Raw genomic sequence first — 25733 nt, 5'->3', positions numbered from 1 at the left:
ATCCTGTTTTAAGCTGCAGAACCAATTCAGGAGTTGGTTCTAGCACATCTGTGAGCAGAAGCTCCCAGCCTTTTAGAACAGGAGTACCATGTAGCCCAGAGGTGCAGGAGAGTGGGATGGGTGGGGAGGGCATAGGCACTTGCTTTGTGGGGTGGCATGGCATCATCATGTGAACTAGCCCCACACCCTACATCAAGCTACTCCTTAATTAATTATCATCCGTGGATGTATAAAAATCTCTTTTGAATCTATTGATATTCCTCAGCCACTGCTCCCTTAAGGGAATAATATTTTCCATATGAATAGTTCCCCACTTCTACCCAAATAAAGTAGTACTCCCTCTTGTTTGTCCTAAAAGTGCCCTGTTCCAGTTACTAACCAACCCAAAACCAAACCCGATGCTGTCAAGTTGATTCCAGCTCATAACAACCCTATAGTACAGAGTAGAACTGCCTCATAGGGTTTCCAAAGAGTGGCTGGTGGATTTGAACTGCTGACCTTTTGGTGAGCAGCCAAGCTTTTAACACCTTTCTCACTGCTAGCATGAATGGTAAATTTTGATCATGACCCTTCTCAGCATTTGTTTCACTGGGCTTAAAGAGTCTTCAGCAATTCTTCCTCTTAAAATCAGAGAGAACTGAGTTAAAATTCCAGTTCCAGGTACTTTCTAGCCACATGACCATTGGCAAGATTATTTAAGCTTCCGTTTAGTTTCCTTTTCTGAAAAATAGAGAATAATAACTGCTTACCCCAGAGGGTGGTTTTGAAGTTCAGTGAGATAAAACTATGTTCCTGCCCTTTATGTGGAAAGTGGATGGGGGAAAAAGATGGATCAGGAAAGATGAAAATCAAATAGGGCTCAAATTAACCAGTATTGGAAAAGATTGCTAAATAATTAGTAAACTTGTGTTCAGGAATTGTGTTATGGGAAAAAAATGTCTCTTTCAAGTATAAGGGTTAACTCTCTCAGTAACTTGGGAGGCTTGGGGCTGGGGGATGATAGTGACAAAATGGGTCTACCTCCCCAACTCATCCTGCAGAGTGGCGGGAGGAATTGCAGCCCCGTTGAAAGTCACTCCTCCCTCTGTGATGGCTTAACTAAAATGGTCGCCCTTCTCTCTTAAACGATGGCATTGTGAAACCAAGCTCTGTTATCTTAATTGTTTTGTATCTATTATTTAGAAAGTATTCACTGTCCTTGGTTTCCATAGTAAATGAGTTGAGTGGTCATATTTATCTCATCCCCACAACCACATGCACACGCACACGAGCCCAAAACAGCAAAATCGAGTTCCCTTCGTTGGTCAGTAATGCATGAAGATGAGATGAATTTCTCACTCCATCTATAAATGTCATTGGGATTAATTTTCTGAATTCTGTCACCTTCCACTGCTCATTTTAAAACTTCCCTCTTGCTCGTCTGCTCACTCACCCACACAGCCTCTGGAAGTATCTTTTATTATCTTCTCTGACGGGGCTTTCCTGTCTCTGGCAAAGGTCAATGCCCTTCTTTTGCAGGATTGTTAATTTCCTAGTGCTGCCATAACAGAAATACCTCAAGTGGATGGTTTTAAAGAGCAGGAATTTATTTCCTCACAGTTCTCGAAGCTAAAAGCCCAAATCGGGGTCTAGGCCAGATCAATTTCTCCCTTGTAGATAGTCCTGAGTGTTCCTTGACTCATAGAGGACCCTCACATGGCGTCTGTCTTCCCCCTTTTGTGCACCCATCCATCTGTATCTCACAGTGCTAGTCTGCTCTTTTTATAGCTCAGAAATGATTAGATTTAGGACCCACCCTATACTGATAATGGCCAATAGCAAAGGAAATGCTATTTCTAACAGGATTGCAGCCACAGGTATAGTGGTTAGGATTGTACAACATTTTGGGGGGTATACAATTCAATCCTTAACAGGGATCATATATAAAAAATTTAAGAGTTATTATTCTTGGCCCCTCCTTCAAGTGCACAGGGAACTACAGCCTCTGCTCACCAGTCTCTAGCGGCAGCATGCCTGTGTGTTCTATACCTTTTACTTCCCTAAGCCCTGGCTTAGCACTTCTACAGCCCCAGGGAATGAGCCTCACTCACAGCCTTTGGTTCACATACAGGCTACTCTTGCAGGTTTACCTATTGCTTCATGTGAACTTGGAGTTCCATCCCTGTAAAATGGGCATGCTGAGCACAGAACTGCCCTGGGCTTAAAATGGAGGCCTAGGCACCAGGGCCATCAGAGTGCAGATCTTAGATGCATACACCCCCCTAGCTTCACTGTGGTGTCCCTGGGGGCTTGCACTTGGCTGCTAACCAAAAGGTAGAGGTTCGAGTCTATCCTGAGGCACCTTAGAAGAAAGGCCTGGCAATCTACTTCTGAAAAATCAGCCATTGAAAATGCTATGAAGCACAGTTCTACTCTGACACACGTAGGGGTTGCCGTGAGCCAGAGTTGACTGGATGGCAGTTAGTTGGTTAGCTTCACCATGAGTTGCTTGCTGACTCCCATCTTTATTAGATTAATATACTGCCTTTTCTCCTAGACACTCAAAGAGGTGTTAGTTGGCTCTGCCGTTGGAGTGTCTGAAGAGAAATATTTAATCCCAGGTCAAAAACTTTGGCTGAAACTTCTACTGAAAAGCCAGACATCGTTATTAAATTGTCAGACGCCAGCCATATTTGAGGAAGTAATGAAATGGTTATAAGTGATGTAACCTTTTCGACAGCCACACTTGCTCACAGTTTTGGACATCTGGAGAAGAGAATGAAGAGCCACCACCTCAGCCGGAAAGTCCAATTAGACCGGCTTTTAAAGGGGGGCGATCATACTTGGGTGTAGACGCTGCTCCCCAGGGGAGTGGAGCTGTCGGGAGGAGCTGTCCAGATGGCTGCCCCTGAACTGGAGAAAACCCTCCGGCTAATTGAAGCTGTGATTGTCTTGCCCCTCGATTACTATTCCAGGCCCTCCTCCTCTGAGTGGGGCTGAGCTCCGAGTCTCATTAGTGGGGTCTGTGGTCTGTGGGCAAAGCTTTTCCAGCTTCCCTGGAGAATAGTGGTGTTTGCAAGATGTGTGTTTGGTTAACACTTTGGAGGGGCCACTCATAAATTTCACAGGAACAGGAACTGAGTGACTTTGAAAGTCCAGCTGCTGATGGGTTCGGTATGAGGTCTTTTCCAAAAACCAGAACGTTTGCTTTTCATATCAGTCCCGAGTTCTAATCAGACCCCGTGCCCGATGGAGACCCAGCCAGAGCCTTTTCTTCCTTTCCGCTGGGACCTCACCGGAGGCCTTCTGTCCCTGTCAACCCTCCCTGCCTGCCTTTCTAATTTTTTTTTCCCCCATTTTAAGTTTCTAGGCCTTTTTTTCTCCCCCTTGATATTTCCTTGAGTGTTCAGAAGGAAGAGAAAGAAAAAATAAGAGGGGAGAGGGAGAGAATGGAAGGAGGTAGAGAAAAAATAGGGAGGGAAAGAGAAGGGGAAGAGAAAAAAGAGGGGAAAGGGAGACAGAAGCTTGGAGAGAGGCTGAGAAACTTATTCTTTGGGAAGATGCTGGGAATTTGGGGGTTTCCTTGTAATACTTATTTTTATAAAAGAACTAGAGGCAATTTACCCTAATGAAGCCATGGTGCTTTTTGTTATTGAGCAAGTTCTTCTGGACCCAGAAGGCAGCACCTCTTCGCCTGTTGTGACCACCTGCCCCACTTCTATTGGTAAGATGATATGAGACAAGCACCTGACATGTAACAAACCAAAACCAAACCAAACCCGTTGCCATTGAGTCAGTTACAACTCATGGCGACCCCTGTGTTACAGAAGAGAACTGCTCCATAGAGTTTTCTTGGCTATAATCTTTACAGAAGCATATCTCTAGACCTTTTTTTCAAGGAGCCACTGGGTGGGTTCAAACAACCAACCTTTAGATTAGTAGCCAAATACAAGCCGTTTGTACCACCCAGCAACCTTGGCACAGAACAAGCTCTGAATAAATGGTATTCCCTTCTTCACCCCTCCGCAACATTCCTTTCTTCCTTCTGGAACATTGGTGAAGCTTCTAGAACTGTCAGTAGCAATAGTCTTGTCTGTCTGGGCTGAACTTGCTGTGATGTTGGGGTTTTCCTTGCTGACTGTGGTGGTATCTGAGACAAACACCTAAAAAAACACAAAGAGTAATAGTAACCCCCATCTCTCACTCCTGGCATGTTTCACACTTTGCAGTGGCTTTTAAGTGCAGTAGCCCACAAGGCCTGCACAGCACCTCTAGGGGTGAACAACTCCTAATGGCCCCCTCATCCTCTGGGTCGGGTGGACTGGCTCCCCCTGGGATTGCACAGTGGAGCAGAATGGCCAGGATAGGGCTCACCTTGGGGCTGTTGTACCGTCTGCTCCGCCTTGTCCACTTATTTCTCAAGTGCAAATCACATCCCCTAGTTGAAAACCTGTGAAGAGCTCCAAAACTGCAGAATATGAGTTTGGAAACAGGACCCATACCTCATATTGTACGCATTGAATTTCTGTGAGTCAGCGTCCAGGACAGCACCCCCTGCAAAGAGTCTTTATGAGAAGAGGCAAACTATAGAGAAATACAGGTCACATGAGACAATGCATCGAGTCTCCCAATTAGTTTGTGAGTAATGCTCACAAAAGACAAACGCAGGGTGTTTTTTCCATTTTGTTTCTATTTTTCCTTTTAGTGTATTTTTATTGACTTGAGACTTTACCACAAAGAACTTCAGCAGATTTATAAGGCTTTAGTAAGTGTCACACAGGATTTGAAGAGCTGAAAGTTGATCAGCTCCAAAAATGATACCTTGCAGGACTCTGCCATTTTACTTCTCCGAGGAGGAAAGTGGCCATTTGTCTCTATCCTTTGTTGTCTGTGTAATATAAGCCCATGCAGCTCAAACATTAGTGTGCGTTCGAATCACCTGAAAGATGGATGTTGTTAGCTGCTGTCGAGTTGTCTCCTGACTCATGGTGACGCTATGCACAACGGAGGGAAACCCTGCCTGGTCCTGCACTGTCCCCATGACTGATTGTGGGTCTAACATGGTGATCCATAGGGTTTGGGGGGATTTTTTTCTCTCTCTTTTTTTGGAACATTTTATTGTGATTTGGGGGAAAGGTTACAAAACAGAATAGTGTCCCATTCAACAATTTATACTCATTTTCTTTCATGACATTAGCTGCAGTACACTACGTAGTTCCTGCCCGTTTTCCCTGTTTCCATTCACCCATCTTCCCTGGCCCTTCCCTCCATAGGGTTTTCATTGACTGGTTTTCAGAAGTAAATTGCCTGGCCTTTCCTCCTGGGTTGAAGGTTACTGTATATCTCAATAGACCTGACTTTCAAAAAATCATCTGGAGAGCTTGTCAGGCATAGATGCCTGGGCCCAACCCCAGAGATCCTGATTGAGTAGGTCTGGGGTAAAGCCCTTGAACTTGGCTTTCTAACAAGCTCCCAGAGGATATGAGCTGCTGGTCCACAGACCACGCTTTGAGGATGGCATCTCTCAGCCCTGAGAAAGGACTCCCTCTAGCTGCTTGGAGGTGGTTGTTTGAATGACCTCTCGTGGAGCTCATCAAGGGTCTTTTTGAATGTCTAAATTCAATTAGATACAGTGGTCCCTTGCCCCTTCATCTCTGTGTTTTTGCTCCTTGAGTTCAGTTAGCACAGAGAAGCCACTTCCATGAACTACAGCAGGCCCTCTCCAGTCTCACTTTAACACCCCAGTGCCCAGTGTTCATGAAGGACTGAGTCTCTTCATGAATCCCCCAGGCCTGGGACTCGCAGGTAACTGTAATGAGCCAAGGCCGTTGAACCACACTTCCTGGAGGCTTCTGCTTGGCAGGGAACCTGGCAGCCCTGGGTCAGCTTCTCTGCACAAGTGAAAGCAACTGTCATTAAGGGCTGAAGGAGACACTGGGACTTTTAGTTACACATCACTGAATTTATGGAGGAGGGGGAGATTATATACTATGGTGATCTTATCATATATGGGGGTTCATTAGTATCTTGCGATTGTCAATGGCGTTAATAGAAGAGCTAATAGCTGACACTTTGCCAAGTACAGTACCTTACAAGCTTTGCCTCATTTAATCCTTAGAGCCTTGTTGTTAGCATTGAGACAGCCCTAACTCATCTTGACCTCAAGCACAATGGGATTGGACTGTTGTGATCCATAAGATTTTCATTGGCTGGTTTTCTGAAGTAGATTGCCAGGCCTTTCTTCCTCATCCATCTTAGTCTGTCAGCTCCACTGAAACCTGTTCAGCATCATAGCAACACGCAAGCCTCCATTGACAGATGGGGGTGGCTGTGCATGAGGTGCCTTGGCCTGGAATCAAACCCGCACCTCCCACATGGAAGGCGAGAATTCTACCACTGAACTACCACTACCCCCTAACCCCCTATGAAGTACCAGCAGATGGAATTCCTGTATTATAGCTGTGGACACAGACTAGAAGGGGTCAAGTAATTCATACCCATGGCAGAGTTAGAATTCAGACCCCTGTCTCTGACTCCAAAGCCGATGATTTTAATCACTACACCCTCTCCACCTTCTGTATCAGAGATGTGGTTGCATTTTTAGCCTCTGATTTTTCCAGTAGAATTATGAGATTTCTAAAATTATGATACTTCCAGAAGCAATTTATGAATAGAGAGATGTCAGCATGCATTTAATATTTAGTTGGGGTCTAAAACCCCACAATATGAAATGTTCTGCCCTTTCTCAAGCAGCGAGAGTTCCAAAAACACTTTTTTTCCCAAAAAAATAAGTGGGAAAGGCTCACTCACCCAAATACCCAAAACACAAGCAAAAGAGGACCTATTGGAAGAAGCCATGGAAATGACATCCATCATGCTGTCTTGAAGTAGCTACCTGCTGTGTCTCAAGTGTTGGACAAAATAATGCTATTAGAGTCAAATAAAATAAATCAAAAATGATGCCTTTCATGCTGTTTCATGCTCCCGAATAGACTGGCTATTTTTATTCCTGTCTGAAAGCAGAGGAAGAAAAACCCCAAGAGATTTGGTGACCACCTCAAGCTCATAAGAGTTATGGGTGCTGGAGCCTTGAAGAAGACCCATGTCTGTTCCCTGACTGGCTCCTTTTCCCAGTCAGTGCTGGCTGCGCTGCTCCCAGATGGCTTTTTTTCCTTTAAATAATCTTCGTAGCCTTGCCACTCCCAATCCCACCACGCGAGAGAAGCCCTGCTACCATTTAGTGTATATCCTTCCCAGACTTTTTAATGTCTAAATTTCTGTTATTATTATTTTCTTTTTTTAAGTAGAATCATACCCTATGGAACATACCGGCAACCCCCTTATTTCACTTACCAATATATCACGAATCTTTTTGCATCATTGACTCATCTTCCTCAGCATCCATTTAATGGTTCTGTAATACTCTCTGGAAACCCTGGTGGCTTAGTGGTTAAGAGCTACAGCTGCTAACCAAAAAGGTTGGCAGTGCAAATCCACCAGGGGCTCCTTGGAAACCCTATGAGTCAGAATCAATGCAACGGCAACGTGTTTGGTTTTTTTTTTTGGTTTTATAATACTCCCTTGTACCTTTATTCTGATTTCTTGATTTTAACAGAAATTTTGGTGAAGGTTAACTTTAAAAATGATTATCATCACCTTGCAAAGGTAAAATTGGATAATAGGCTTTGAATAGTAAAATTGGTCTGGTGTCTTTCAGTTACACTGAATCTTTTGAGGTGGTTGTTTTGTTTTCTACCCAAAAAAAAAACAAAAAACCACCTTGCTGGAAAACACAGGATGTAAGAGCTTCTGGTGCTGGGTTGGCTGTTAGCAAGTGAGCGAGAGCTGAGAAGTGAGCTGCCGCACACCATGAAAACGGGGGTGGGTATGTGGGGACTTCTTTCAGCTGTGCCATGGATCTGAGCCCAATGTCTTTTCTCTCCCCAGCAGAACCGCCTGTAGCCGCCGCTGTGGTATCCCATTTTAATGACTGCCCAGACTCCCACAGCCAGTTCTGCTTCCATGGAACCTGCAGGTTTTTGGTACAGGAGGACAAGCCAGCTTGTGTGTAAGTATCCCCTGGTCTCCTGGGGTCCTGGGATAGGGGTGGTCCAGCAACCACTTGAGAGAGCATTTACCTTATCAAATTATCAAATGTCCCTTGGGGTAAAATTGCCCTGGATTAAGACCACTAACCACATCAAACTGCCGTTTTTATAGATCAAAATGGTTGAAAATTGGCAGTTTCATATGGTTCAACCTAATGAACCAAAAAAAAACCCATGGCCATCGAGTGGATTCCAACTCATAGCAACCCTATAAAACAGAATAGAACTGGCCCATAGTGTTTCCAAGGCTGTAATGTTTATGGAAGCAAACTGCCACATCTTTCTCCCTCAGAGCAGCTGGTGGGTTCCAACCAGCGACCTGTCAATTAGCAGCCAAGCGCTTTAACCACTGCGCTAGCTAGGGCTCCTTACAACCTAATAGTACCAATAACTAATAAAACCCATCACCATCAAGTCAATTCCGACTCATAGCTACCCTATAGGAAAGAGTAGAACTACCCCATAGAGTTTCCAAGGAATGCATGGTGGATTCCAACTGCTAGACTTTTGGTTAGCAGCCATAGCCCTTAACCACTACACCACAGGGTTTCCATAAGTAATAGTAAATGTTATTTAAAAAACTGGCATTTTTTGAGCTTTTGCTTCATGCCAGGCACTGTTCTAAGCGCAATGCACGTGTTTAAGTCATTTGTTCCTCACAGTGGCCCCATGAGGAAGGCACAGAGAGGTTGTGTGCAGGTCACTTAGCAGAGCTTAGATTCAAACCCAGACTCTCAGGCTCCTGAAGCAGAGCCCTTAACCATGACGTGTAATGGTATCAGGCACATTAGCCCAGGAAATATGGGGGCCAGAGGAGGCTGCTGCAGCAGCGCTCAGTGGCAGCTGTGTGAGCCTGGGCCAGCCCCTCCAGATGCCTCTGAGCCTCACCTGGACAGGCAGCCAGGCCACCTTCCTCTAGGGGGAGGACTGTGTGAGGTCCCCAAGCTGTGTCTGCAGAGCTAAAAGACTCCCCCACATAAGCGGCCTCCTCATCTTGTAAATGCAAAGCACAGGATGATATTAATAGGCACTGTCATTATTTGTGATTATCATTCTTATTAAAATACTTCGCTAGGTCACTAAGCCAGCCCCTGGGGGACTGATGGGGTTGTTTTTATTGGTACCCAGTCAATGTGAGAAAGTAACGATTTGCATCTAGACTGACCCAGAAGGAAGGAAGCCTCCCAGCACCTTTGTGCAACAGACTGAAGGCAGTCTCCTGTCCATCAGCCCCTGTGCTGGGCCCAGAGGGCAGGCTTGAGGCCTGGAGTTAGGGAAATCCTTTTTGGAAAGAAAGGGCTAGTCTTTGCAGAGCTCTGATCAAAAGTGGGTTGGAAGCTCAGGTTTTCCTTCTCAGGTACCTTCCTTACGAGATCAGGGGCTGGTATAAACTTTCCAGAGCTAATGGGGCATCAGACAAGCCAAAACAATGACCTTATCTCTGGCTGAAACCCACCCATGGCTGGGTGGAAAAACACTCTGAAAGCTGGGTGGTGGCTGCTCTCTGGGTCTCCTCAATCTGGTGCAAAGCTCTGCTCTTGACCCCAGAAAGATAATTAGCCATTACATTTACACACCATTAACATTTTGGTAATCAGGATGACTGAATGTCTGTCCAATTACATTCTGGTAATCAGAAGGACTGACCACCTCTCTCCTCATTCACATTATAAGTACTACTCTTGGTAATAATAGTAATCTCTCAAGAGAAGCTATAGTTATATGGCAAGCTCAGTGCCAAGCACTCCACATCCATTGTCTCATGCAGTTCTCACAACGACCCTCAAAAGTAGGCCATCGTTACCCTAATGTTTTAAATGAGAAAGCTGAGATTCAGAGAAGTTAAACAGCTGTCTTAGTCATCTAGTGCTGCTATAACAGAAATACCTCTAGTGGATAGCTTTAACAAAGAGACGTTTATTCTCACAGTCCAAATTCAGGGTGTCAGCTCTGGAGGAAGGTGCTTGTCATCAGTCTTCCCCTGGAGTAGGAGCTTCTCTGTGCAGGAACCCTGGGTCCAAAGGACACACTCTGCTCCTAGAGCTGCTTCCTTGGTGATCTGAGGTCACCATTCTCTGCTTGTAAGATAAAATGTGGTGCAGGCCACACCCCAGGGAAACTCCCTTTATACTGGATCAGGGATGTGACCAGAGTGAGGGTGTTATATCCCACCCTAATCGTCTTCATTGTAATCTAATCTTGCCTCATTAACCACAGGCAGAGATTAGAATTTACAACAGATAGGAAAATTATATCAATCACAAAATGGCAGACAACTAACAATACGTGGGACTCATAACCAAGTTGACATATATTTTCAGGGGACACAATTTAATCCATGACAGCAACTTACCCAGAGACCCACAGATAGTAAGTGGCAGAGCTGGGATTCAGTCCAATTGGCTCCAGTCCTAAAACCATGCCCTTAGCCACTGTCCAGAGGGCGCACTTAGCCTTAGCCTCACAACATTCACCTAGAATGACAAAGCCCTTTCGTTTCCAGGAAAAGGTGTTAACATCTTCTCCTGCAAGTACACCTGCCTCCAGAGACAGGCCACGATCACTCCCAAGATCATTCCCCTAACCACAGACCCTAAGCAAGTCCTTCCTATGGCCAAGTGTGGGAACTCCAGGAACAGCTGAGACACTGTCACAGTTTGGAAAAAGTGGCCATCGGGGGAAGGCACAGCCACCCAAACCTGTTTCCCCATGAGATTTTGAAGGCCCAGGGACAGCATTAGCTCGCAGATTTTCTTTTTAGTGGCAGTAGGATGTCACATTTCCATCTAGTTGCCCATCTTCTCTTGAACAAGCAGAAGAATGGCAAGACCAGTTCTGAACTCCCAAATGCAGCCACTTGCAGGGACTCAGTTGCACCTGGCCCACCACCTACAAACAGGGATGGCCCTCCCCAGTCCTCCAGTCTCTACTTCTCCCCACTACTCTTAGACAGTGAAGCAAAATGTTGGTTCCATCTTCTTTCTTCCATTGGTATTTTGCTTATACGGGTTTGCTTTGCTTACTTCTGCCTCTGGTTGTTGTTAGCTGCCATTTAGTTGGCCCCTGATTCAGGGCAACCCTGTGCATAACAGAATGACATATTCCACAGTCCTGCACCATCCCTATGATCAGTTGTAGCTTGGACCATTGTGAACCGTAGGGTTTTCATTGGCTGATTTTTTGGAAATAGATCACCAGGCCTTTCTTCTGAGTCTTTCTTAGTCTGGAAGCAGAGTGCTGAAATCTGTTCAGAATCATAGCAATACATAAGCCTCCGCAGACAGATGGGTGGTAGCTGTGCATGAGGTGGGTTGGCCAGGAATTAAACCTAGGCCTCCCTCATGGAAGGAGAGAATTCTACCACTGAACCACCACTGCCCCTTCTCCCTCTAGAGTGACCCCTAGGGGCATGTGAGTGTTTAACCCCTAGACAGGAGTCTTCTGCAGACCCTTCTAGCTCTGACAGCTTTGAGAAGGGCACAGCTGAGGGGGTAGAGGGTGATGTGTCATCCCATCTGCTCAGAGCTCTGAGGGTGCATATATTGGTGAGTGAAGCCCTTGGCACTGACACAGCTCCTGATCTGCTTCTCTTACCCACTGGCCGGCTTGTAAGCTCTGAGGAAAGGACCACACCTTATACCTTTTTATATTTACAGCACCGAGAAGAATGTTCTAATTAATTGGTTCCCACTAGACCAGAAACTCTGAGTCTGTGCAGAGAAGGTAGAACATTCTGTCCCTGCTCTTAAGAACCTCCCCACCTTTGGGAAGCTGACATACACATTCTGGTCAATAAAACTGACATGCCTTGAGGTGAGGCTCCGTCTGTCACCACATTATAAAGAAAACCCACAGACTCTAACTGGGAGATTAACTGGGAGCGCTTCTAAAAATATGTCATTCTTAAAGGTTTGTTTTTCACAAGAACAAATCATCTTTAGGTTTCCGGAGAATGACATTGCATACCATTAAATGACAGGAAGGAAAGAAAGCTTAAACAAATAATTAGTCAGAGATAGCCAAAGGTCGTGGAGATTGTACTTAACATTTGTGGATCAGATGAACTCTGGAGCCCCACTAGTACCCAAAGACATGAGAAAATAATTGACAGAAGAATCCTCAAGGACACTAAAGCACTGTACGTACAGAAGGACAAGACTGGGACTCAGCGTACCATCATCTTCCCTGAGGCAGATTCCTCCAACTGCTGGTCTGCTGCCTGCAGAAGCCTTCAAACAAAACAGTTGAAGGATGCCACCTTCCTTCAAGTGTTAAGGTTTCAGTGTTGGCAACCAGTGCCAGCCAGTTTGAAGTTTCTCACCTGTCCAAAACACTGCTCAGTGACTGAACTCCCTGACTGAACTTTCCCATAGCAGAGTGTGAAAACATATTGCTGTCAGCCAAGGAAAGCATTCCGCATGGCCTTGGCCACATTACATTCCAGTGGAACTCGGAAGAGAAAGGACCGCCATCAGTACTCAAGCAGGCTGACCAAGGCCTCACCTCTTGAGAGATCAGGATTGTGAGCGGTTTTCTAGTTGCCATTTGAGTCACTTTCTGTAGCTCTAATATCCTTTCACCAAAGAGCAGGTGGTGGGTGCAGGAGTTGAGGAGGGATGACATCATTCCCACCCACCTGTCTAAAGAAAGCACGTGTTCTCGTTCTGTCTGTCTGCCCCACCAAAAGCAGAAACTGAGGGTCAGACTCTACGTAGCATAACTTAGCAGTTAAGGGTATGGATTTGGTGGTCAGACAGACCCAAATTAACATCTAGCTGAGTCACTCTTCCAAGTGACTTAGCCTCAGTAAGCCTCAGTTTCTTTTTGTTAGCCCCAGGGAACATGTAAGCCCAGGTCCCAGTGTTTGCCATTGCAGCTGCCATCAGCACCATCATCATCATCATCATCACCACTCTTACCACCACCATCGCTGGGATCACGTGAGGTCATGCTGAAAGGAGCTGTGACAGTAGGGTAGACCATAAACCCCGTGGCTGTCCCAGGGGGTTCCTTGGATCAAAGCTGCAAAGGAATCCCTTACCCCATCCAACCCACTATCCCCTCTGGAGCAGAGAGGTTATAGGACTTGGACAGTCCAGTTCCTGAGAGACTAAGAAGAGGATTAGCCCAATATACAAGTCTGTGGGCTTATTGCCTCCCATTCCTACCCCCAAAAACCAAACCAAACCGAGTGCCGTCGAGTCGATTCCAACTCATAGTGACCCTATAGGACAGAGTAGAACTGCCCCATAGAGCTCCCAAGGAGTGCCTGGCAGATTCGAACTGCCGACCCTTTGGTTAGCAGCCACAGCACTTAACCACTACACCACCAGGGTTTCCATTCCTACCCCAGCCCTGTGGAATTCCTCCATGTTAAAGGCAAGTTGGGGTAAAACATATTTCTGAAACCATTTTGGTCATTGGCCCCCATATTAAAGACTTTATCTGGGGGCCTACCCCAAAAGACTTGGCTAAAAATCAGGGCCAGAAGAGTATATCACTGTATATGAGGACAACAAAATGTTCCCATCCTTTTATTTGTACGTTTCAAGAAACACTTATACAGCCCTTCCTTAGTGTAAGGCAATGTTGTTCACACTTCACAAGCTATTAACTCATTTAATGCTTGTAATTCTATGAGGTAGGTTTTATTAGTATAACACTTTAAAGATGCAGAAACTGAGGCACAGAAGGTTAAGTAACTTGCCCAAGCTTACCCAGGCAGTAAATAGGGAATGGGATTTGAACCCATGGCAATTGGGTTTCAGAGTCTGTGCCATGTTGCTCCTACTTCTTGAACCTTGTTCCAGGGAAATAATCTGAAATGCAAACAAAGATGTGTGCACAATGATAATTACTGTGTCATTATTTATATCAAAATTGGATATGGTCTAAATGTTAACAGTTCAGTGAAGCAGATTGTGGTACATAAATTACTGCTTTAAATGATGTCTGCAAGAGTTTTCTAATGACACAGTGAAGTGGTGGAGAAATACTAAATGAGAAAAAAGACACAAAATTATGTATTTTTGAAAGTGTGAATCTCAACTATGTTAAAAACTATGTAGAAATAGACTGGAAAGAACCATGTTGTTTGGACTGTCATTGAGGCTGGGGATGGGAGGATAACGTGGCCTTTCTTTGCTTTCTTTTTTTCTGCTTTATTATAATGTTATATACTTCCCAATTTGCTTATAATGAACATTTATTTTCTAGTTGGGGAGAATACATTAAAAAAAAACTTTAAATGAGCACCATGAACCAGGTGAAATAGAAACTTAAGGAAGAAACTGAGCAACTCGACAGGACAGGAAAACCTGCAACAGAGAGAAATAAAAGGCATTTCATAGATCATTTGATTATTCTTTTTAAAATGGAGGGCAATAAAGAAAAACGAGACAAAAGGGGCACACCAGCCTAGGGGCAGGGACTAGGAGGCAGGAGGGAACGGGAAAGCTGGTAACAGGGAACCCAAGATTGAAAAGGGAGAGTGTTGGCATGTCATGGGATTGCTAACCAATGCCGTAGAACAGTGTGTGTACTGACTGTTTAATGAGAAACTAGCTTGTTCTGTAAACCTTCATCTAAAGTACAATTAAAAATTAGTAGATAGATTAAAAAAAGCCTCCAGCCAGATTTTGCTCCTAAGAAAAGCAGCAAAGCACCCTCCAGATGTGATCAGTAACGCAAATAAAAGACTTCAAGGAACCTACATGGCTAGGCACTTTGCCTTTTCTTTACAGCCATAGATGGTTCTCTCTGCAGCCCAGACAACCTCCTAATCACTCCTGACCACACTCTTTCCTTCCTTTCTTTCACACTGTGTGTTTAGAAGGGCGGGGGCGGGGGAAGAGAGAGAGAGAGTGTGTGTGAGTGTGTGTGTGAGTGTGTGTGAGTGTGTGTGTGTGTGTGTGTGTGTGTGTGTGTAGAAGGGCAGGGGGAGGGGAGGAACAGCCTGAACGTGGTTCCAAAGCCTCATTTTCAGAATAAGGAAGACAAAACAGCATTCCAGAACCTTGTGTTTAGCCAATGGCAGTCACTGAGTCCCCAAACCCACTGCTGACAGATGAAATTGATGGTCAGACGGAAGAAGAGAATGTTTACTTTTATACATGTCCCGTTCCCCTTCGTGACAGAACACCTCCTAGTTTATTCAGGTTCCTTTCATAAACCGAGGTGCGTTATCTCCCCACTCTGCAGGAGGTGGCCCATTTTCCAGAAAAAAAAATGCCCAGAGAGAGAGAGGGGAAGTGGTAGATTTTGTCTTTAGGGGTTCTTGATCTGTGTTCTTAAATGATCATTCTGCCTCAGTGGTTCTCAACCCTGGCTGCAAGTTAAAATCACCTGGGTACCCAGACCAACCAATGGAGCGTCTCTGGGGTATGGCCTTGTCCCTGGCCTTTTCCAAGGTTTCCCAGGTGATTCTAACATACAGCCCAGGTGAAAATCAGTGCCTGGCTGGGTAAAGAAAGAAGGCAGCAGCAGCTGAGTCAGGTGTGATTCGTTTCTGGCCAGGTGAACTGACCTTTTGCCCTCCTTGCGTGACTTGTTCCTAAAATAATCAGCATAATTAATATTAATATAAGGCTAATTTTTTTTTTTAATGTTAGTAGAGGCTTGGAGAGGTTTAAAAAAAAAAGTATGTTACAAAATCTTTTCTTTTTTTCCTGTCATAAATAATTACATGTCATAGCACCCCCATTATTATAAATGACTGGGGAGGGGAAAAGGCCTCTCTCCACTCCAAGGCCAAAAAGTCTAGACTAGTGGTTCTCAACTTTGGCTGCCCAGTGGAATCGTCTAGGGAGCTTTAAAAACACTGATGCCCAGGCCGTACTTCCAGAGATTCTGATTTAGTTGGTTGAGGGTGTGGCCTGGTCGTCAGGATTTTTTAAAGCTCCCTAGGTAGTTCCCAGTGAGCAGCCAAGTTGAGAACCATTGGTTTTACTGGTAAAACCACCATGGTGGCTCTCAACTCTGATTTGAATAGAATTACCTGTGGGCCTTTTTTTAAAACACCTAGATGTTTCTTTCTTTCAGAAATATTTTATCTGGGAGGTCTTGGGGGAATCCTGGGAACCTGAACCACAGGCTGCTGGATCTCCCAGCTGGAGTTGAGGCCCACAGTATTCATGGAGCTCACCTAGGCCATGACCTGAGGTCCCATCGATGGGACAGCAACCCCAGGTGTCTGCCCACATTAGGAAGTTTTCATTCAGAGGCTAATAACAACAGTTATCCAACAACAACGGTTCCCCATCCAGGAAGTGGCCATGGCAGAGAATTAGCCGTTATTTTGCTGATACCTTTACCTCAAATAGCAAAGACTAGAGGAGCCCCAGGGCTCTTCCTGTCGGCGTTGGGTCCCTCCAGCCCAGCCTACCCTGGGGAGTTGGCGGAATGAGACCTTCTGTCTGGAAAGTGTGCTGAAGTTCCTTCCCTCCCCAGCTGCCACTCTGGGTATGTCGGTGCACGCTGTGAGCATGCAGACCTCCTGGCCGTGGTGGCCGCCAGCCAGAAGAAGCAGGCCATCACCGCCTTGGTCGTAGTCTCCATCGTGGCCCTGGGTATCCTCATCATCACGTGTGTGCTGATACAGTGAGTACTTGCTCCCTCTAAGACCAGGTGTCCCGCCTGCCTGTCCCTGCCGGGGACGTCTGCAGCATGCCGAGATAACAGAGCCACCTTGGCACAGCTTGTTGCTATGATGCCTGATGGGTGTCAGCAAAGCTGAGAGGAACTTTGGTGGCTCTTGGCATGGTATGGCAGCCAGGCTGTGTAATGGTCGTGCATCCTGGGAGGGTCCCCCAGCAGTGGGTGTGTGCAGTACAGGAAGCCAGAATCAAGGCCTCTAGATCCCTCGAGCATGTGAGGTCAAGGCCTCTAGACCCCCCAGGCATGTGAAGTCAAGGCCTCTAGATCCTGTGGCATGTGGGGTCAAGGCCTTTAGATCCCTACAGCATGTGGGTTCAAGGCCTCTAGATCCCATTGGCACATGGGGTCAAGGCTTCTCGATCTCACTGGCATGTGGCATCAAGGCCTCTAGATCCCTCTGATACATGGGGTCAAGGCCTCTAGATCTTTCCGGCTTGTGGGGCCAAGGCTTCTAGATTCCTCTAGCTTTGGATAAGCTGGTTCCTGCCTGGACTTTGCAATTCAGGAGGGTTCCACCCACAGGCAGAGTGTTCTGGTCTCACATTTTCCACTCATTAGAGACAAGTTGGACGGGAGGGTCTCAGGGCCCCCTCTCAGTTCTGCTGCCCAAAGACCAGAGATCCCAGTAACCTTCCCAGCTTTGTACACCAGGGCCTGGCGAGCAAGAGGCTGGGAGGGGGGTGGTGAAATGCCACCCTGGACCGGCAACAGGCTCGCGTCCTCGTCTGTCTCTGGGCTTTTATCAGCCAGGAAGCACCCCCCAGGCCCAGCCCGTGGCTGCGTAGGTTATGTGTGCATTAAGGTTAGAATAGTAGAAACAGGGTAAAAAAAAAAAAAAAAAAATTTTTTTTTTTTTTTTTTTTTTTTTTTATAGCCCAGGGGAAATAGCCAGCAGTGTCTGTGTAGGTAGTCAAGGTCTCAGCGCTTTCTCCTCTACTTTTCTTTGGGTTCCCTGATTCTGTTTCCATTCTAACTCTGAAAATCATTCGTTCCTGCCCAAAGAGGGAGGCAGGCGCGTTTATAACTCTGATTTTGTGGTACTTGGGCAACACAGGCTCACAGAGAAGTTGACTTTTCCACAACTAGAGACTTTTAGTCCTCAGAGAAAGGGGTCAAGATGCAAAGCCATTGAGATCCATGACTCAGACCCTGATCCCTCCATGGGTCAGGTCAGCCCGGCCGAGTTCCCAGCTTTGCTCCTGGCAATATCTGATGAATGGCCCCTCCTGAGCCCTGCCAGCCTGCCAGCCTGAGGCAGCTGCTTTGTCTCAGTCCTGACAATAGTTCTGAGCCATTACTACATCCATGGAGTTACCCAACTGGTTCTTTATTGAGGAACAGCTGGGTGGGTGGCTGGTAACCTCTGACATCTGGGGAAGCTGGAGCCCAGAACAGAACTGCAGAAACACAGCTGGTACTTCAGAGCAGCCCACAGGTGCTTTTGTCTGCCCCAAAGGGCCACCGTCCTGCATAGCCCTTAGCTTCCTGCTGCGCCCTCTTGGGAGGCCCCCACAGGAGGCTGGATTAGAGCCCAGAGCTTCCCAGCAGGCCTGTCAGGCAGACATACATCAGCTGGGCACTACTGCCAGGCCCCCTGCCCAGACTATGTTCTCTGCTTCTTTGCAGCTGCTGTGAGGTCCGAAAGCACTGTGAGTGGTGCCGTGCCCTCATCTGCCGGCACGAGAAGCCCAGTGCCCTCCTGAAGGGGAGGACTGCCTGCTGCCACTCAGAAACAGGTAAGGGGCTGCGTTGAAGGGGGCCTTTACTCCGGTTGGAGGCACTGTTGGGTGGAGAAAATGACCACCTTCTCCAAGTCAGAAGTTCCTGGAGGATGAAGCAAGAAGAGGGGGAAAAAAAGGAGGAGGTTGTTTAATCCTCCCCAGTCAGGTTTAGTTTATTCTAAGGTATGTTTTACATAGCACGGAGCTGTTTTGTCCTTGTTGATGACTGTGTGACCTTTGACTAGTTACTTAACCTCTCTGGGCCTCAGTTTTCATACTCTTAAAAAGACCACTGTGTGGATTGAATGAGTACTGATATAAAATACCTGACGAATTATAGACACACAACAGATACTCGTTCTTTCTCCCTTAAGAAAGTTGCTTCCCTTTCTCCTCAGTAAAATGAGAGATTTGAAGAGGTCTCTAAGGACCTTTCAAACTCTTAGATCGTAGGATCTTCATTAAGTTTACCATTTTCGCATTAGTATCTTCACTAGCACCCGTGAAGGAGATTGGACATCTGGATGTGGGGCCAAACTGGCACCTCAGGAGCCCTCATCAGAGTGTCACTAGCTCTGGGATCGTGGAGTTGAGTAGCTCCTTTATCCAGACAAGCCCTGAAATTTTCACTCACATCAACAAGCCTCTCTGGGATGCTCTTTTGATCAATAGAGCCCATCATAAAATTTAAGGAAGTAGTGGGCCAGGAGACAATTGTAAGAGGCCGTTCTATACTGGGGCGGTATTCTCTAGTAAACAGTTGGCATTTCAGAAGGTCAAGGCTGCATGGCAAGGGTAGGGAGTAAGGAACCCGGGAAGCTGGAACCCTCACGTGTTCCTTAAACCACATGGTAATCTGACGTGGAGGGAGCTGGAGGCCAAGGAGCATCATTTACTTGTTCTTCATTTCAGTAATGGTAATAATTGTGCACAAGCGGCCTGTTGATGCTGGACCCCACAGCTCTTGATGCTGGTAATCCATTAATTTTCATAATGGCCTTAAAAGAATGATTTGTGAGTGATACAGGGAAACTGAGTCAGCCAAAGGTCTGCTTGGGTTGCATCAGGGGTCAGGGAATGAGGATGGGACCAAGCCTCTAAAGATCCTACTCAAGTGTCTTTTCCACCAGCTGGGGCAAGGGAGGGGGGATGCATTGAGCTAATAAAGGTAAATATTTCTCCTTTATATTTTATTACCAATAGAAAAATTGTTTAAATTTTTAAAGAAAATTTTGAGGTAAGTTTTGTAGCATTTGTCCACACCTCAGCAGAGTCGTTTGGGAGGGAGTATTAGGTTTCTTGTTACTGTCACTTCTCTACTCACATTTGAACAGAGGTTAGTTTTGAACCTGGGGATGGATCCGACCTTTCAGAGATGCCCCCTCCCCACAAGATGATGAGTTACCTCCATGACCTCAGGTAGCACCAAGCAGGCCTGCTGGACCTAAGGATAAGTGAACTGGGTACTCACATGTAAGCCTTGTTGGAGCAGCCCAGCTATGGTTGCCCTGGGCCAGCATGCTCCCCTTCTTTAGAGAAACCACAGGAAGGACCAGGGCAGGAAGAGTCCAGGCTGAGCTGGACTCAGGAGCTGCTGAGGAGAGGTCCATGCTGCCTGATCCTGACAGCCACAGAGGACACCCTAGGGACCCCACCCAATGAAAAAACAAGTGGGTCCAAACTCACTGCCATTGAGTCGTTTCCGACTCATAGTGACCCTATAGGACAAAGTAGAACTGCCCCATAGGGTCTCCAAGGAGCGGCTGATAGATTTCGACTGCCGACCTTTTGGTTAGCAGCCAAGCTCTTAACCACTATGTCACCAGAGCCTTAGGGGAAGCAAATCTGCCTCCAGAATCTTGGACCAGCTCATGAACTTCCCACCAAGCCACCCCTTGCAGGGGAGCCAGCCACAGGCTCGGTTGGATCACCTCCAATTAAATTAAGATCCTCACAACAGGGTGTGTCTTCGTTCTCTTCTGCTTCTGCTCACTTTACTTCAGTCATCCTTTCTGGCTTTCTTGGGCACAGTTTCAAAAGCTGCTCCTCTGAGACTGAACCAGCAGAATTTGGACTCGGGCCTAACTGCCTGAGAACCTGGTGATGTTGGCTGATGCCATCTCCAAGTTCCTGTCCCCAGTTTGTTTTTTCAGTGAGGCTGGGGTCTGGCCCACAGTGATTAACATGTTTTTCCTTCCTTGCAGTGGTCTAAGGAGCCCAGAAAGGGAGTTCAGCCAGGTGGACTGCAGCCACTTGAGAAGAAAGGACTTCCTCAGGACAGCCCTGTGAGGGATGCCTGGGACAGGCCAGCAGATCCTTCCTTCTTTGCCTGAAATCGCCTGTGCAGCCTTTTATCTTTTTGGGCCTTCAAAACTCTGAGAAGAACTCTGTCTGCTGCGGGTTATTTGGTGTGACCAAGAAAAGAAATCAGCAGACCACGATGTAAAAACTGGTCAAAAAAGAACTGCAAAGAGGCGGACACCCTGTTTACGTAGATAAGGGGTGTGCATCGGTCAGTGTGTCGTCCAGTTGTGTGTAGTTGTCTCTGCCAGACGTGGACCCTGGGCTGTGCTTCTTTTTAATGGAATCATCTGCTCCTTACAGCATCCTGCCCAACACCAGAGAGGCCTGTACTTGTTACAGGTTTTTCTCATTGGCTTATTGGGGAGGAAGATGGACAAAAGGTAACTACTCACTGTTATGTGAAGACGTCAAGTATAAGAGGAGCTGGACCCTCTGTCATACAGACCCTCAACCCACCCCACATCTTCTATAGACTCAAGATGTTGAAGACCTTCCCAAGCTGTTGCCACCATCAGAGTGGTCTTATTTATTAGATGGGTAATGGTTCTATTTTTTATCTCTTAAGCCAGTGTAAAAAGCATAAAACTCCTTTGGACTTCTACATTAATGATGTATGTATTGCGGTTACACTGATGAGAAATGCTCAGTCTCTTGGGACAGCTGAGACCCAGGCAAAGGTACCCAGGGGTACAGAAATGGAGCCAGCGAATGAGTTACTGATGGGAACAAAGATTAGGGTTCAGAGGTCATGCTATTTAAGACATGATGAATAGGTAAATCCCCTGGATACAGTCCAGATAGAAAATCAACAGAAGGCATTTGTCACACTACACGGCTCGGTTATGAAACATAATTTGTAACTTTCTAGGAGTCTCTGGGTGGTACAAATGGTAAACGCACTCGGCTGTTAACCAGAAGGTCGGCAGTTTACCCAGAAGAACCTCAGAAGAAAGGCCAGGTGATCTACTTCCAAAAAATCAGCCACTGAAAACCCTAGAAAGCACAGTTCTACTCTGACACACACGGGGTCTCCGTGAGTTGGAATCGACTCAGCAGCGTCTGGTTTGGTTAACTTCTAGTGAGCCCTCCGAGACAGTATGCTTAGAAGTAGAACAATCCCAGAGAGCCGTGGGTATTTAGGCTGAATCCGTGAGAGAGGGAACCAATCATTTATTCTCCATTTTGTTGCTTGCTTGGTTTGTTGCTTTATTTTTGAAAGGAGAAATTTAACTTTCCTATTTATTTTTAAGCATTTGGAGAAATATTTCAGTGATTCTCTCCTTTCCATTCAGGATGCAGGTTGTAGTAACAAAAAAATCTAACACGCCATCTCTCCTGAGCGGGTCTCATTTTCCCCTCAAAGAAGGAGAAAACTTTTCTCCTGAGCTTCCGGGTCCATTCTGACCCACTGGGCCTCCCAGGCCCTCTGGCCTGTATGTGGGAAGCACCAGTTTCCTCCAAATGAGCAGTGGATGTCTCATCCCTAGGAATTTTCATTACAATTTGAAAGCAGAATAACAAATGAAATAATGTCTGAACTCCTTACGTGAGGATACTCTTTAATCACTACTACAGGTATCCCCTACTTTTCAAAAGTCCGCTTTACGCCATCTTGCTTTTACAAAAGACCTACACTAGTACCTGTTTTTGATAACCGAAAGAAATCCGAAGAGGATTTTCGCTCTTACAAGAAAAGGTGAAAGCAGAAATAGCGTTCAGTGTTTGTTTTGCATGGAGCCATTAAAGAGGCAGCACACATCCCGAGCAGCGAGGGTGGCATCGCCAAGCTCCTTTCCAGGAAGCTACACCCAACATCTCAGCATCAAGCTGCCATAGGTTCGAACTGTGTCTGTGAGCATCTGTGTGCTTTACCTCAGTTTATTTTGTACATCGGTTAGCAAGATGTGTCCTGAGGTATCAGAAAAGCCTAAGATAGCTCGTAAGGGCTTTATGTGTTATCTGGTATGATTTGGTAGGTTATTTTTTGAGTCTGGGAATGCTGAAAAAATTCTCCCATATGAATTAATGGTAATTCCTTCTTTGCTTTATGCCATTTGGGTTTACAAAAGGTTTCACAGGAATGCTCTACTTTCGGATAGTGGGGTAAACCTGTATTTGAAAAATGAAAGATTTCTACTTATAAAAGCCCTTCAGTGCATCTAGCTCCTCACATCATGAAACTTTCAAAATATGTCAAGTTGGCTTGAAATTTTTGTCAGAAAATGCTGTCCTCTCCTTAATTCATTGTCCCCAGTCCATTTCTATGAATTTTTGTGTTTTAGAATTAAGACAGTCTTGTGCCCCGTGTCTTAACTTGGGCACTTTTATTGAACAATGCTGCCCTTGAAGTACTAAGAGGAGGAACTGCGTCTGCTCACCAGCAGGTCCTTCTAACAATCTAATTGACTCAGCACTCAGGTTTTAATTGTAAAAGTTTGCATTCCTTGGGCCAGTTCCCCAGCAGCAGATACATGGGCTAAGGCTTGACTGTAGCATCTTAAGAGCTCAGAGACCCATCACATTAACACTGGTTTTGAGACCCCTGTTTACACACATCTGTCCCCCCAGACTGTCCTGAGAGCATGAGATGCTGGTTGAGAGACACTAAGAAAGTGGAGCAGTATCCCTCATTTTTAACTTGAGTTCACATACATTTTCACTTTAGGAAAATCTTTTTTCAGTCTGTTAGAGGCTGCTTGAGCTCTAATTGCCTTTAAAAAAGCATGAAAGAATGTGACAATGTCTTGTGGAAGTGGGCTTTCTTCACCTAATGGATGGAATGATCCATGTTCAGCCTAAAGACGGTGTCAGTAATTGGTATCCAAGAGCCCTTGCTGGTGGAGGGAAGTTGATGATGGGCAGATGATGGAAGCAGAGGAAACCTTCTTGGTTCCCTGTGGGGACTTCATATTTAGTGTCTGTGAAGGCTCTGGTCCGGGTGTCCAGCAGTCACAGCTATGGTACCTCCTTTCTTGTGCCAGCACACCTATGCTCGAATGGGTGCCTCCCAAAAAGTGCCCTCCAAATCAGTTATTTGTAAACCAGTGGGTCTGAAAAGGGCTGGAAGCAGAGGCTGGGGCCAAGGCAGTCTGGATTGGACCTGCGTACCCACCCCAGGAGATGAGAGCCTTGCTTCCTTGATGATTTCTCTTTTCAAACCCCATGGCCAATTGGCATTGGATTCCTGTGCCATTTCATGGCAGTGACACTTCTTTGGTTAGCTGTAAAAATGCTCCCTTCCTGGGTTAAAAGATGCATTTCCTAATCCGTCTCTGCAGGTTCCATGTATTTCCTTGCCCTTTGGAAAGCTGAGTATTCATTATGCTTAGGGAATCATTCTGGGAACCTGACCTGGTCAGCAGCCATACACCTCGCAGTAGGAACACAGCCATTTCCAGTGTCTCAGGAGACAATGAAAAGCCACCTTTCAAAAACAAGGCCTCCAAATCCATTGTAGAGCCTGGATTTTCCCACTGCTTTATAGGCTGTGACTTCTTTAAACATACTGGCAGGAAACATTTTCTTCTAGACGGGAAGATTAATAGCAGCCAATGCTGATCTGAAAGACAAGGCCCATTTTGGATACCCGTGCACCCAAGCAAGGGATGAGCTTGCAGTTGGGCCCAGCAGAGGAGGTGGGCACACTGGCCCCAGAATTCTTTTTCCTGAGAATGGAGGAGGAGGTAGGATTGACATGCACCCACCAACACTAGTAAGGGAGGAGAGTTTGTGGTTCTAGAGCTTCTTGGGAGACTGTACCCTCAGGTTGAGAAAACTGCCCGGCACCTTTAAGCTGGGTTATCCAGGGTTGTCTCGTGCACGTGCACCAGAAGTTGCTTCTCCAGGCAATTTTGGCAGGAACCAACTAGGCTCCAACACTCCTCATGAGAGCTCTTAGTAGAGTCTGGGCTTTGATCTTCCCAACCTGCCCAGCCAAGGTGAGGGGATGATGGGATGAATCAAAGGCCCAAAGGACCAAGGGGACAGCACAGAAACAAGGCAAACACCCATGTTTGTTTTTAAAGTTCTACCCTAAGAGCTTGTTCTCTCTAGCCACTGGATTTACCAGGCTTTCTGAAAGATCTAGTGGTGTACACACACACACACACACACACACACACAGTATTGAAAAGCAACCCCTCTTCCTAGTGAAATCACTTATGAAATGTTCAACTTTTCATTACCTTTATTATAACAAACCTGAGGCTTTTTATATAAATATATATATATATATAACTTGTTACTCCGACTTCTGTATATGTTGCACTGAAAAGGTTAATATTTAATGTTTTAATTTATTTTGTGTGGTAAATTAATTTTGATTTCTGTAATGTGTTAATGTGATTAGCGGTTCTTTTCCTTAATATCTGAATTATAGTTATTTAAAGAGTAGTGAGCAATATAAATGCAGTTGTTGTGTTTTTCCAGTAATGTACATTGTTGTCCAGTTGTACTGTACCTTATTTGGAAGGATGAAGGAATGAACTCTTTTTTTTTTTTTGGTTTGTTTTTTCCTAACTCAACTCAAGATCGAGTCTTCTTTAATGAAATTGGGATATTGCTTGAAGTAAATTAAGATTTTTCTCTACAAATGTGAACTCTGAGAATAAATTAGGTGATCTTTTGCAAAATGTAGGCATCCAAAAATTAGCCATGGTTGATCCCTGTCTACTTGAAGAAACCAAATTCGCTGAAGTTCTTCCCCAAAATATAAGTATTGAATCTACTGTGTGCCCAGCAGTGCGCTGACCGATGTGGGGGAAAATACATAATACACAATCCTTGCCCAAACATCACTGGGATCAGGCTGGGAAGACAAACTGATTTGCAGAAAATAATTCTGGGTTATTTGTAGGCAAAATACAAATAAAGCGTGAGATTGTAAAGAGTGTGTGCTATAGTCCTGGTTCTCAAAGTGTCTTCCCCAGACCAGCTGCATCAATATGACCTGGGAACTTTTTTGGAA

At 45.7% G+C, this 25733-nt stretch overlaps 1 protein-coding gene across 1 annotated transcript in view; it reads left to right on the top strand.

Annotated features, from left to right (window-relative positions):
- Positions 1–25359, top strand: part of TGFA (transforming growth factor alpha) — a 132854-nt gene extending 107495 nt beyond the window's left edge. Inside the window, exons 4-7 of the mRNA XM_064269066.1 lie at positions 7927–8047; positions 16536–16685; positions 18369–18478; positions 20668–25359. Of these exons, the coding sequence (XP_064125136.1) occupies positions 7927–8047; positions 16536–16685; positions 18369–18478; positions 20668–20675 (389 nt within the window). The 3' untranslated portion in view covers positions 20676–25359. The remainder of the gene's footprint in view (positions 1–7926; positions 8048–16535; positions 16686–18368; positions 18479–20667) is intronic.
- The last annotated feature ends 374 nt before the right edge of the window (positions 25360–25733 follow it).

This window comes from Loxodonta africana, chromosome 15, assembly GCF_030014295.1.
Source record: "Loxodonta africana isolate mLoxAfr1 chromosome 15, mLoxAfr1.hap2, whole genome shotgun sequence".
NCBI classification, from domain to species: domain Eukaryota; kingdom Metazoa; phylum Chordata; class Mammalia; order Proboscidea; family Elephantidae; genus Loxodonta; species Loxodonta africana.
The sequence above is the reverse complement of the archived record's forward strand: the minus strand, read 5'-3'. Positions and strand labels throughout refer to the sequence as shown.